Raw genomic sequence first — 12,544 nt, 5'->3', positions numbered from 1 at the left:
CTCTCAATTTTAGCATGAACAAATAAAAAAAATTAAAAGATGCCATATCTTCTACTCCATCAGTAGACAACATACTTATTTCCCAAGCAGAAAACTGGAATCTAAACGACCCAGATCCAGTGAGCGCAAACAACTGATCTGTCTAGTCCAAAAGTAACTGCCCCTATAAGGGCTTTTCATCCGACTCCACACTCTGACTTGGCCATGGACTTCTTTCCCCATAGTGGCCCCTGCGGGTGACCCAGCGGTGCTGAAGGGCAGAGCCTGAGGACCTAATCACACCTTCTGTCAACCTCTAGCTGATGGAGACAACGTCCTATTCAGAAGGCGGGTAGGAACGTCACCATATACCCCTACCATGTCTGTTTTTACACCATTCTTTCCAGTCTTTTCCTTCCTTCTCTTAGTCCTAGGCTAAGAAAGTAAAAGCAACCCTGGAATTTAAGAGACTGAAAGGAGACCCGGACGACTGAGGGGCAGTATTGGGCCTGGGGTGGCATTGGGGCGAGTGGGGATTCAGGGAACGGCAAGGGGGTGAACGGAGAAGCAAGGGACAATCTCCCCGCGCCCTGCCGCCCCTCCTAGGAGCGGATACGGTCCCAACAGCCGGGGAGTCTCTCTGGCCTGGAAGACAAAGGAAGGATCAAGGCCCAGTGGTGACGGGGTGGGTGGGGGCAGCGACTCGCGTGAGCCCGGGGACGTGAGAACGTAGCCCCCGCCCCGTTCTCCACCTCCCCTGAGAAAGGGGGCGGGGCACCCACACCGCCCCCAAAAGGTGTCCCCGCCGTGCCAGCAGCGGGTCCCCAGAGGCCACACACGCCCAGGCACCTACTGCCTTAGGCTGTCGGGGTGGGGGAGGGGCGGGACCAGAGGGCGGAGCCGGGGGAAAGAAAGGCCGAGAGGCGGGCTGGAGGCGGGGCCTTGGCCCGGCGGGCGGGGCCGCGGAGCGGAGCGGGGCGGGGCGGAGCCGGCCGGGTCCCGGGCTGCCTGAGACAGTCACTGCCCTGACGGCGGCGGCAACGGCGGTTGGCTGGTGGCGGTTGGGAGGAGCACAACCGAGGCTGCCAGGGAAGCTAGAACTGGCAGTCGCCGGGGGCCAAGAGGAGGATCTGGAGCTGAGAGCGTGCTCCAGATCGGGTGGAGGAGGCGGCTGCAGTGGGAGTCCCGGGAGCGCTGCCGGCGGCGGCTTCTCAGCTAAGCTAGTGGCTGAGGCTGAGTCGCCGGACCGGTGGCGGACACGGCGGCGGCCGGGCCGAGGTAACGAGGGGCGGCGGCGGAGGCGGTGGAGGAAGCGAGGCCCCTCCCTCAGGTTGGAAGCTGGGAGGCTGAGGCTGGGGCTTGGACCTGACCCACCCACCCAGCCTCGGGCCCCAGATTCGACCTCTCCCCTCGCTCCGCCGTGAACCGGGTAGGAGCGGGAGAGGGGCGCAGGATGGGGGCGCGGAGCGGGACACCGACCGGGGGGAGACCCCTCGTCTGGGTTTGGCAAAGACCTCGGCCACCCCCTCCCCCTTCAAAAAGACACACCCCAGTCCCCGGGCGGGGCGGGGTGCCGAGGCGCTCCCAGGCGCTGGAAGGGCAGATCTCAGAGTAGACACTGCACCTTCGCTCGTGGCCTCACCGAGGTGGCCCCCCTGTGGCTCCTCCGGGCGGCTCTGACCCAAGGTGGTTCCCCTGCTGGGAATCCCGAAGTTCCTTTTGTCTATCAGCTGAAACTAGAGGCCGGAACTGTAGGCAAACACCCACCAGCCCTAAAGCACTCTACTCCTTATTCCTTTCCTGCCTCGGAAGGAATTCTCTCCAGCTGCCTTTTCTCCGGTCTAAGTGGCAGATTCTATTCCTGACCCCAATCCTAAACCTCCGTCCTTGGCCCAGAGGAAAGAAGGATTCACGTTCTACTTGTGTTTGACTTATCATTCATAATAGAAGCAGTCATCCCCCCTTCTTTTCTTAAGCCATTTCCATACAGTCCCGACCCTGGTGATCTTCCCCTATATTTTGCAAACTATCAACAAAGAAGTGTGAGTAGTGGAGTAGACGGAGTCCCAGACTGCTGGACTGTGTAAGTTAATAGAGCCTCCTTAGCTGGCGCTGTTCTGCCAATCTAGTAGGAAAGAACATTTTGGCTAGAGTTAAGGATGTTACTGTATGTGCAGAAAGTATCTTTTTTTCACCCCTTTCTTCAGTGAAGTTTTAAAAATCCTGGGTAACTTGATTGAAATGTGGCTGTTTGAAAAGTCTAAGCATGAGGGAGAAAAATACAGAAAGGAAAATGTAATTGTTAGAAGAGATAATGTCTAACTTTTTTAAAGTGCAGAAAGATGAAGCATGTGGATTTCTGAGATTATATTAACTGGTGAAGTCTATCCTTTGATAAATAAGCTTTTAACGTGATAATTTGCACTGAGGTATTTTTGTTTGTTTTATTTTAGCTACTTGTGGAAATTGTTGATTACCTGAACATCTTAAAACCAAGAAACCTGTGACTAGGTTTATTAAGAATCTTCTGTTTTGAAAAATACAAAAGCATTTTATGAATGTTTTGAATTAAGAAGGTGTTAGCAGTGGTCTGTCATTTCTGGACACATAAGAGACTATAAATCTGAAACAGTTCCCTGGCAGTTATCCAAATGCCTAACACTGGAAAGAACTAGTACTTTGAGTGATCATCCTTCAACAAGAAGATAGAGCTACCGATGTACTGTACTTGATAACTTATCAATGTAATCTTTTTGATGGCATTTAATATAATGGACAGGTTTTCCACATCTAATTGTCAGGTACAGAATTAACACTTGGAATCTGGAGAAGCAATTTGTACAAATTGAAAGATTGGGCTTTCTCTTCAGTTTTCCAGATGTATTGTTTCCTCCGTATACTTGAAACATCCACAATCACCTACACTCCAGATATAACTATGGAGTTATGTGACTCATCAAGATACAGGAAAAGTGTTGCTGAGCTTTGGAACCAGAGATTTTTTTCATCAGTTCAACAATTAAATTAATATATTCTCTGCTAATCAAGGATAAGGAGCCCAATAAAGTCATGTACATTCTGTTGACAAATGAACTCTGTAGCTGTTGAATTTTTACTGTAATTGCTAATTTTGTCATTCACAGTCAACTTAATATGCAAGTTATATCATCATGGATGTAAAGACCTGTGTTGATGTATCGAGAGTCTAGCAAATGTTGAAGATTAAAAACCTATTATGACTAATCCTTGGGAAGAGAAAGTCTGCAAAATGGCTCAAACGAGTTTACTGCAAGGGAAGCAGTTTTACTGTAGGGAGTGGGTATTCCACAAGCTTCAGCATTGCCTCCAGGAGAAAACTAACTGCTGCAATAGTGCTGTCAACACACCATCCCTTTTAATGAATTCTGGGAATAATGCTAGTGCTGTCTCTGGAAAGGGAGCTGCCTGGGGTGTATTGTTGGTAGGAGGGCCTGGAAGTGGCAAGACAGCCCTGTGTACTGAGCTCTTATGGCCAAGTTCACCTGCAAGCTTGCAGAGAGGTTTACATCGCCAAGCTTTGGCCTTTCATTTCTGCAAGGCCCAGGATTCTGATACTTTGTGTGTTGGAGGGTTTATTAGAGGTCTAGTTGCCCAGATTTGCCGCAGTGAACTACTCCAAGGATATGAGGACAAACTAAGGGATCCCGCAGTCCAAAGCCTCTTACAGCCTGGGGAATGTGAGAGGAACCCAGCTGAAGCATTCAAAAGGTAACAATAAAAATGTCACGATGTTCAGATTTCTGTGCAAAAATTAGAGTGATTTTTAGTTTAGTTTTTTTTTTTTTTTTTTTAACTTTGTGGGATACCTTTACTGTGCTTACTTAGGCTTAATCTGTGGTTGTGAATACACCTGTTTACTTTGAATATTGAAGGAAATAAAACTTAAGCTTTGTATTTCATAGTCTATGGATTAAAAATAGGTCTTAATTTTACTATTTAATAGCAGAATGCTTACTTGTCTAATATTACCTATAAATGGTAAGAGAAATTTTTTTTTCTTATGGTAGAGAAGAACATTTCCAGCCACCTGGAAACTGGGTTACGTTGTCAGGGAGGATAAACTGTATATGGAGCTGAAGTTAGGGGAACTCAGTATAGAACCTAGAATCTTTTTTATAGTAGTGTTTTTTTTTATTTAAATAAGAAAGGTTCTTTTTAAAAGAAATCATTTTCCATCAAAAATCTAAAGAAAATCTGTTAATGTAGTTTAGGATTTATTCTCCTAACTATATAATTGAAAAGTTCAGTAATATTTTTGAAGTATGTGATATTTATAAAACTGAAAATTTGGGATCATTTTAGTACTTTTACAGTGAAAATTTTTTTCCTAACTTGAATTAAACATTTTTGTCCATAGTAAATGGATTAGTCCAAGATGTGAGCAAGTTGATTTTGAGAGTGGTTTCAGATTTAAAATGTGTCTAAGAGAATATAATTCCTTGAGAATAATTTTTACATATTATTCCTCTGTTAATTATAAAAGTAGCAGGTAAGATTGTTATTTTGTGCTTGCCACTGCCTCATTTCTGCTTGAATTACTCGTTTTGCCATATACTTCTCTTCTCCCCCATAACTGATTCTAAGCAGGCAAAAAATTTGTTCTCCAAAGATTCTGTCAGGTATGCTATGTACTGGAGGCTTTTCTGTGTGTTTCTGTCTCTCTTCTGTTTGAGTGTCTCTCTAAGAAGGATTTGAATTGCTATGAAAAGAGTGATGTTTGTTTATCTGATGTCTTCAAATCTAATGGAATGAAATCTATGCATTTTGGAAGTAGTATTGAAAATATTTAATAATAATTATAGTAAATAGCATGTATCACTGTTCTAAGTGCTCTACAAATATTAAATCATTTAATCTTCATGACAATCCTGTAAGGTAAGTACTATTATTCTTCCCATGTTATAAATGAGGAAACAGAGGCACAAGAGAGCCTAAGTAAATTATAGTTTAATAAGTGTCAGAGCTGAGATTTGAGATATATTTGTATGTATACATGTTTGTAATCATAGGAATTCTTTGGAAGACTTGATGGAAAGAGGAACAATTTGTGTATGACAAAGTTGATAAACGGGGTGTGTCACAGTGTGCTTTGAATGTGGCATTCGTTACCATTTTAGAATATCTCTCTCTCTTCACATTACCTGAGCTATTCTAAAATAAGAGTTACTGTCGATGATAATAGAATTAAAAGAGGGCAGGGGGTTATTAAAATCAGCTGAAGGGATGTATCTTTGAGATGTGTGACATACACTTGTAAACTTTTTTATGTGTAAAGTCAGTTCAGTAAAACTCAGGGCAAATCTACTATTTTTTGCTGTTAGCCATCAAAATCAGCATTAAAACTGTTGTATTATTTGTAAGTTAGTAAGGAAAGCTCTTAGTTGAGTCCTGTAAAAAATGTGAGATGCAGTTTTGATGAAGAGTGTTAAGTATGGAATCACTATGTATGGAATAATGGGGTCTTTCATATAAAACTTTCCGTTTTAAGAGACTTAGTCTCTTGTACTAGAGTTGTACATAAACAACTCTTTTCCTCTTGACTTACTGCTTTTTCTGAAGATACTATCACTAGGGGAAAAGCTAAATTTTCATTTATTTGGTATAAGTAAGTTGATAAACTGTGTGGATTTATTCACACCTTAGTCTCTTTCAAAGAGTTTAAGGTGAACTTAATGTAACTGAATTATGTAATTTAATAACTTACTGGAATTCATATGTAAATTTCTAATACCTGAATGTTTGAATGTTTTAAATCAAGTGTGATTATGATGTTTCTAGGGTTTTATGATCCTAAGCATATCTTACTCTGTGGTTATCATAGCTTTTCTTGAAAAATGATTCTCTTACTAAGTTGTTCATCTTATTATTTTTTTCCTGTATGATTTGTAGTTATTAACTGATTGAAAGGAAAGAAGCAATTAGAGCTATATGTAAAAAACCACACCAGCACTGCTTTCTAATAGACAGAGGGAGCCAATTACTTCATATTCCCAGTCTCTATACTTTGGACCATTTGGATCTTTCAAAAACTGAGTCACTTTCTTTTTCCATCAGTAATTAATCATGAAATAAATTAGCTAACTTTGGTATTGGGATACTCTCAACACTTTTTGATTACTCTTACAGATACATTTCCTTTAAGACTATGACGCTATAATGCAGCCATTTTCAAAGGTAAACGTGAGAGCACAATTCAAAGTTAAAAATACATAATTTTTGCATCTTTTGTGACATTAGGTGATCTAGGCCTCTAATTTTGAACAAATAGTTAAGATTTTATTTTAGTTTCCATTAGTGCCTGATTTCTTAAGGCCTTTAGAGAGCTTTACTAGAAATGTATTTTATTTGATCATGGGTAGATAACAATTCAACAAGTAGAAAATGGTGCAGAAGATTCTTGTTTCCAAGGCATTAAAATATTTTCAGAGAGGTAGAGATGGAAGTAGCTAATTATAACATGACAGGAGGTAAGATATAACTATAAGCAAAAAGAAGTAAAATCTTTTTTGTCACTTTTGGAAAAAACAAAATCCAGACCAGTTTTTGTATTATTACTTTCTCAACCTTTAAAAATTCAATAATATTGATAGTTTCACATACAGATGGTCCCCCAGCCTAAGGTGATTCAACTTAAGATTTTTCAACTTTGGCATGGTGCAAAAGCAAAAGTGATATGCTTAAAACCATTCTGATTTTCACTTTCCCTACAGTATTCAGTATATAGTGTTGTTAAGTAAAATTTCTACTGAATACATATTGCTCCAGAACTTGCCTTCAGGGAGCTTAAATTCTAACATTACTATTATTTTATTTCTATAGAGAGAAATCACAGTTGGAGTAAATATTGGTTACAGTGGTCATGCAACATGCAAACATTTTAACATTAATAGAATTACGTGATATGGTAAAGGGAATGATGAATGAAGACATACTGATTTCTTTTTTTTTTTTCTTTTATAACTTTATTTTTTTTAACCTGGTTAAAGTGCAAAAGCTAGTGCAAAAGTATGTTTTCAATATTTTCCTCCCATTTCTGTTAATGGAATTACATTGATTATGATTACATTTTTACTTTTTTTTGAAACCCAAAGGCTGATTTCTTTAATTCTGCCTCCCCGTTTAGGTCTTTATTGCAAAATTTTGTATATTTTGCATGAACATGTCTTTAGAGTTAGTGTTGAAGGTAGAGTCCTACTAACCCGATAATTATAGTGCAAATTCCAGTTATTTTTGACAAAAGGATTAGACATCTAAGTTAAGGAATGAGGGGCGATGGGCGCTAGCCTTAGTCTGTGACTGGTGTTGAAGCAGAACTGAAGGTGATTACTTCATTGAACCAGAAATTTCTTTTTGAACTTTACTATCATGGGCTTCGAATCTAAGCATCTTTCTGGGAATTTAGGTGGATATGGTTCTGGGAAATAACAAATCTTTGTTCCTGGTGTATATCGTTCCCTAACTTCCATTTCTGGTTCACAATCTGTGGGAGCAGGTGAGACGTCAGTTTTCCTGTGTTGAATGAAAATATTTTGTTCTCTATCATGTTGACAAGAAAAATTAAACATCCTCAGGGGCACTACAGATTAAGCGTAAATGGAATAAAATTTTAATGAAGAGTTAAAGATGAATAAACTTTGAGGAGTTTAGGAGAAAATGTGTGTTAATGTTAAAAAGCAGTGTGGCTTATTAGAAAAAGTTTACAAACTGGGTGACCAAACCTTTTTTTTTTTTTTTTTTTTTTAATGTCAGAAAGGAATTCTTGAATGTTTGAATATTCTTTCTAATCTTTAATCTTTCTCCAGGAGTATTACAGTTCTTCACTTAAATCTCAAATCTCCTTAGGTTGTTAACTTTGTTGTAATTTTCATGCATATATCTTTTGCTATCTCCTCTATTAGGGATATGTTTATGACATTATTTATGGTTGATGAATCTTTTATATTTGCCATAGTACTTTTTATAGCCCTTTGCATACAATAATTGTGAAATAACTACCTTTCGAATGAGTGAATAAAGCCACTTGTCTATGTAGAATATGTCTGAACCAAATTGAAAGAAGGCTGAAGCTCTTGAATAAGAAAGGAAATTGAGATGTGAGATTTAAGTGCAGACCAGACATTTAGTGATTATTAATTTATTAACCTGCTGTCTGCTTTTTAGCATGTATGAATATGGCGTTAGTCCAGGTAGTTTTAAGTGGCCAGATATCTATCTCCTGTCTCAACTGGCTCCAAGTATTTTTGGCACAATGAACAAAGGGGCTAAGAACAGAATGGATCTGGAACGTGTGCTTCCTTCTTACCCTCACTCGTGCCTTTTCACAGCTAAGTATTCCAGTTCTATGGTCTATCTTGTAGAATGCTATTTAAGATAACTGTCATTATTCATTCTTGAATATTGGCAATTTAAGATCCTTGTAAAAGTGCTTTTTCAATTCAAATTTTAAATAAAATAAATGACTCCATATAACTTTTATGATTAAAATTTTGCATGTTTATCTTTTAGTCTAAGATCATCTTTTGCTGAATGGTCTGTTGCCAACTTACAACTGTATCCTTTTTACTTTTGAAATGGACTTTCATTTATTCAAACCCTCTCACTTTCCCTTCCTAAAACTTTTTCATTTTATTGACTCTTTTATACTAAATATCTAAGTGCTGCTTCTCTTGGTTCCTGGTACTCTTTACTATTTGCTGAACCTATCCTTATCCTCTAATCACTCCCGTTGTAATAGCATAACATTGATGTTGTTTGAATACTTCAACAGTTTAAAATCAGCCACATTCTTGGTTCTATTCATCAATCTTTTTTATTTAATTTGTGGTAACTCAGATCCTTTTTAGACCCGAAAGAATAAAGTGGTAACCTACAAGTTGAGTATATTTTTTTACCCATTTCAGGAAATTGCAATACATATCCAGATTTTTGTTTTTTTCTTAAACCTAGAAATTTCGAGAATACTTTGTTCTCTTTCTTTAGCAACAATAATCTTGTGGAGCTGAGTCCATTGCTGTCTTTCTATGGGGCCTACGTGCTCTAATTCCACTCAGTCCCCATCACTTTGTATTATTCTATACCAAGACTACTTCACTTATTGACATATATCCCCAACTGCCTTCTGTAGGCACTTTAAAATAGGATATTTCCTAGTCCCCTGAATAAAAGCACTATATCGTTATCTCTGCCAGTGTTTGCCCTCGTATCATCAAGAGATTGTGTGTTGGAGCGCTGTTTCTCCTTCCCTCTCACCATGTTTCTTCAAACTTACTGAAATCTGACTTATATCTCTACAGAAAGATGTTTGTGCATAGCTGCCTCTGAACTTATTGCTCAATCTGCCTTTAGCTTAGATGATGTATTTTCTTTTTTCATTACTTACCACTTTTTTCAATCCTATGCTCATTCCATTCTTTGGTGGCTCTACCTCTAGGTTCTCTCTGGGTGTTTCCCCCACAAAGCTACTTAGATCTCTATACATACTCCTTCAATTATTTTATTTATATGTTTACATGGCTACCAGCACACACATCTAATGTGACAGCAGTCAAATCTTTGTCAACAGCTTTTATCTTTATTCTGATCTTTTCAGTTGTATGGCCCTCACTAACCTTCCTTCCTATGTTCAAATTAATTTCTGTTCATTGATAAATTCATTCATTCCTTAAACAAATATTCAGTCCCAGCTATATGCCAGATATGTCCTAAGTGGTAAGCCAAATAGGACACAGAGATAAGCAGAGGGAACTATATTGGGCAAATAATCACAAAGTAAACATAAAAAATAAAAATAAAAACAGCTTTGATAAGTGCTAAGAAGGAAGGAAATGGATAAGAAAGTATATATGAATGAAGCTTGATCATTATCTGAAATTCTGGGAAAAGTGACTCCTTATCTAAGTTACTCCATAATTATTCTTCTTTCCTAGGCCTTTTCTTCTCAAAAATGTGATCTAAAGACTGGACACAGTGGCTTATTCCTGTAATCCTTGCACACTGGGGTGGGGGTGGAGGTGGGGTCTAGGAGGCATTACTTGAGCTCAGGAGTTCAAGATCAGCCTGAGCAAGAGCAAAACCCTGCCTCTATCAAAATAGAAAAATTAGCTGGATGCTATGGCAGGCACCTGTAGTCTCACCTGCTCGGGAAGTTGAGGCATGAGGATCACTTGAACTCAAGAATTTGAGGTTGCCGTGAGCTATGATGACACGAGTGCTCTCAAAGCCAGGACAAAAATATGTAATCTAAGGATCAGCAGTATTAGTATCACCTGGGGAGTTTATTAGAAATGTAGAATCTCAGGTCTACGGAATCACAAACTGCCTTTTAAGGAGATCCCTATTCTTTTGTACGTTGAAGTTTGAGATGCACTTCCTTACCTAGGCAGCATTCTAGAAATTTCTTTGACTATTTTCTGTTATATTACTCTATTCTAAAATATTTATGCTTTTTTCTTTTTTGAATTCTTTTGACCTAGTCTAGAAATTTTCTCACCTATTCCTACTTGGTTTGCTTAATTCATTTGGCTCCGTTGCCCAATTAACTGGAGTAAAACAGTCCTTTCTTTAGGACATTTTTCTGACCTGTTAGAACCTACATAAAAAATTCAAGTCTCTCTGCCTAGCTTTAAAAAGCATCGATAGTTTGGTTCTGCTCCATCTAAAGTATGTATCCTATTTCCATAATCTCATCAAAGCACATTAAGTTTACTTATTTCTTTTTTATTTTTATTAATTTTTTTAAGACAGAATCTCATTTTATTGCCCTTGGTAGAGTGCTATGGCATCACAGCTCACAGCAACCTCAAACTCTTAGGCTCAAGTGATTCTCTTGCCTTAGTCTCCCAAGTAGCTGGGACTAGGGCTGCCTGCCACAACATCCAGCTATTTTTAGAAACAAGATCTAGCTCTTGCTCCCACTGCTCTTAGACCTGTGAGCTCAGACGACCACCTGCCTCAGCCTCCCAAAGTGCTAGGATTACAAGCGTGAGCCACAGCACCGGGCGTTCATTTTTTTAAGAAGTATTTCTAAACATACAGATACATGGACAAGTAGGAGTATTCTTATTTTTCTTACAGCTTAATAATAACTTTATATACACTATAAAGATAAAAACATTTTGTTTGTTATATGTTGCAGATTATTTTACAGTTTGTTTTTAGCCCTTTTTTTTAAACAATTTTGCTGTTAAAAAAATTGTGAAGTAAATGGTTTTGGGAAGTAAGATGCTTCACATCTTACTTGTGAGATAAATGGTTTTATGAAGTAAAATAACTAAATACTTATTTTTCTGCTCTTAAAAATCTGTGAAGTGTGTTCCATCCAGTTAGTTGCCTGCCTTTAAGTTGTTTCAATGATGTCTTGGACCTTATCATTTTAATTGTTTGAAAATTTCAAACTGATTTTTCTCTATCATATTATCCTAATCTCAGAAATATTTTTAATGCCATTTTTCCACTGTGCAATGTAGTTTTTGATAATAAAAGAGAATTTGAAAATGTTTATAGAATTTCTTAATAAAAATAAGCACTAGTTAAGAAGATAAATTACATGTTATTCATGGTTATCTTGAAGACCAGTTCTGAGTTTTCCAGAAACTGGGAACCTTTTTGTAATCATGTCTCTTGATTTGAATACATAGACTTGATGGAGAACTGAATTATGTGCCTCCGTTCTACATGTCTCTGTGTGTGATCTTTGTCGTATGATATGGGAGGTCCTTCCACTAGGGAAGTATACAGGCAGTCTTTCAGTTACAAATATCCAACTGACATACAACTCGCATTTACGAATGTGCGAGTATTAGGTAAATAGGTAAAGGTTCCTATTCCAACTTCCATACATATTCCTTCAACTTAAGAACAAAGCTACAGAAGCTATCTCATTCATAACCCAAGGACTGCCTGTATTTCTCTACCTTGTGATTTGCTTCAGATAGTGTGATATTCGCAGACATGACCCAGAGACTTAAAGCTGGACTTAGGTTGTGCTTCTGCCATCAGTGGAAGGGCATAGTCTGGCTAACCTGCTGGTCTAAGGAAGGATTCAGAGATGTGGTGCAGATGAGACCCAATCTGCTCCAAGTCTAGAATAGATTAACAAACACACAGATACTGAAGAAAGGAGAAATGATTATTACTTTAAGCCACTGAATTTTGGAGTGTTTCTGATATAACCACTATTGGAAAATAGCAAAAATTAAAGAAATATTTTAAGTGGAAAGTCATTCATTTTTATCAGAAATCTGTTGATTCCTCAGTTTCATTCATCTGCTCAATCCACCAACAACTCTTGTTCTCTCTACAAAATAAAACAAATACTTCCACTTCTATGTTCACAGCTGCTGCCCGGATTTTCTGTTGCCTGGATTGTAGTCCTGGCCTCTTGACTGGTCTTGTTCTGTGTCCCTTTTATTGTCACAAAGCAGAGTATAAGATGGTGTTGCTTCCTCAGCTTACATCCTACATTTAGAGTAAAACCTACACTCTACATGGTCTGTTTGTTCTTTGCCTAATCTTTAACCTCTTACTA

At 38.7% G+C, this 12,544-nt stretch overlaps 1 protein-coding gene across 3 annotated transcripts in view; it reads left to right on the top strand.

Moving 5' to 3' along the window:
- Positions 1-994: 994 nt before the first annotated feature.
- The window catches only part of ANKRD50 (ankyrin repeat domain containing 50), a 49,348-nt gene continuing 37,798 nt past the window's right edge, over positions 995-12,544 (top strand). The window contains exons 1-3 of one of the 3 annotated variants that reach the window (XM_053577296.1): positions 1,043-1,257; positions 1,956-2,062; positions 2,433-3,726. In XM_053577296.1, the coding sequence (XP_053433271.1) occupies positions 3,215-3,726 (512 nt within the window). In that variant the 5' untranslated portion in view covers positions 1,043-1,257; positions 1,956-2,062; positions 2,433-3,214. Of the gene's footprint in view, positions 1,258-1,287; positions 1,409-1,955; positions 2,063-2,432; positions 3,727-12,544 lie in introns of those variants that run through there. The other 2 variants (XM_053577217.1, XM_053577368.1) reach the window with 2 other exon arrangements.

This window comes from Nycticebus coucang, chromosome 1, assembly GCF_027406575.1.
Source record: "Nycticebus coucang isolate mNycCou1 chromosome 1, mNycCou1.pri, whole genome shotgun sequence".
NCBI lineage: Eukaryota > Metazoa > Chordata > Mammalia > Primates > Lorisidae > Nycticebus > Nycticebus coucang.
Note: the sequence above shows the minus strand (reverse complement) of the source record. Positions and strands in the feature narration are given on the sequence as shown.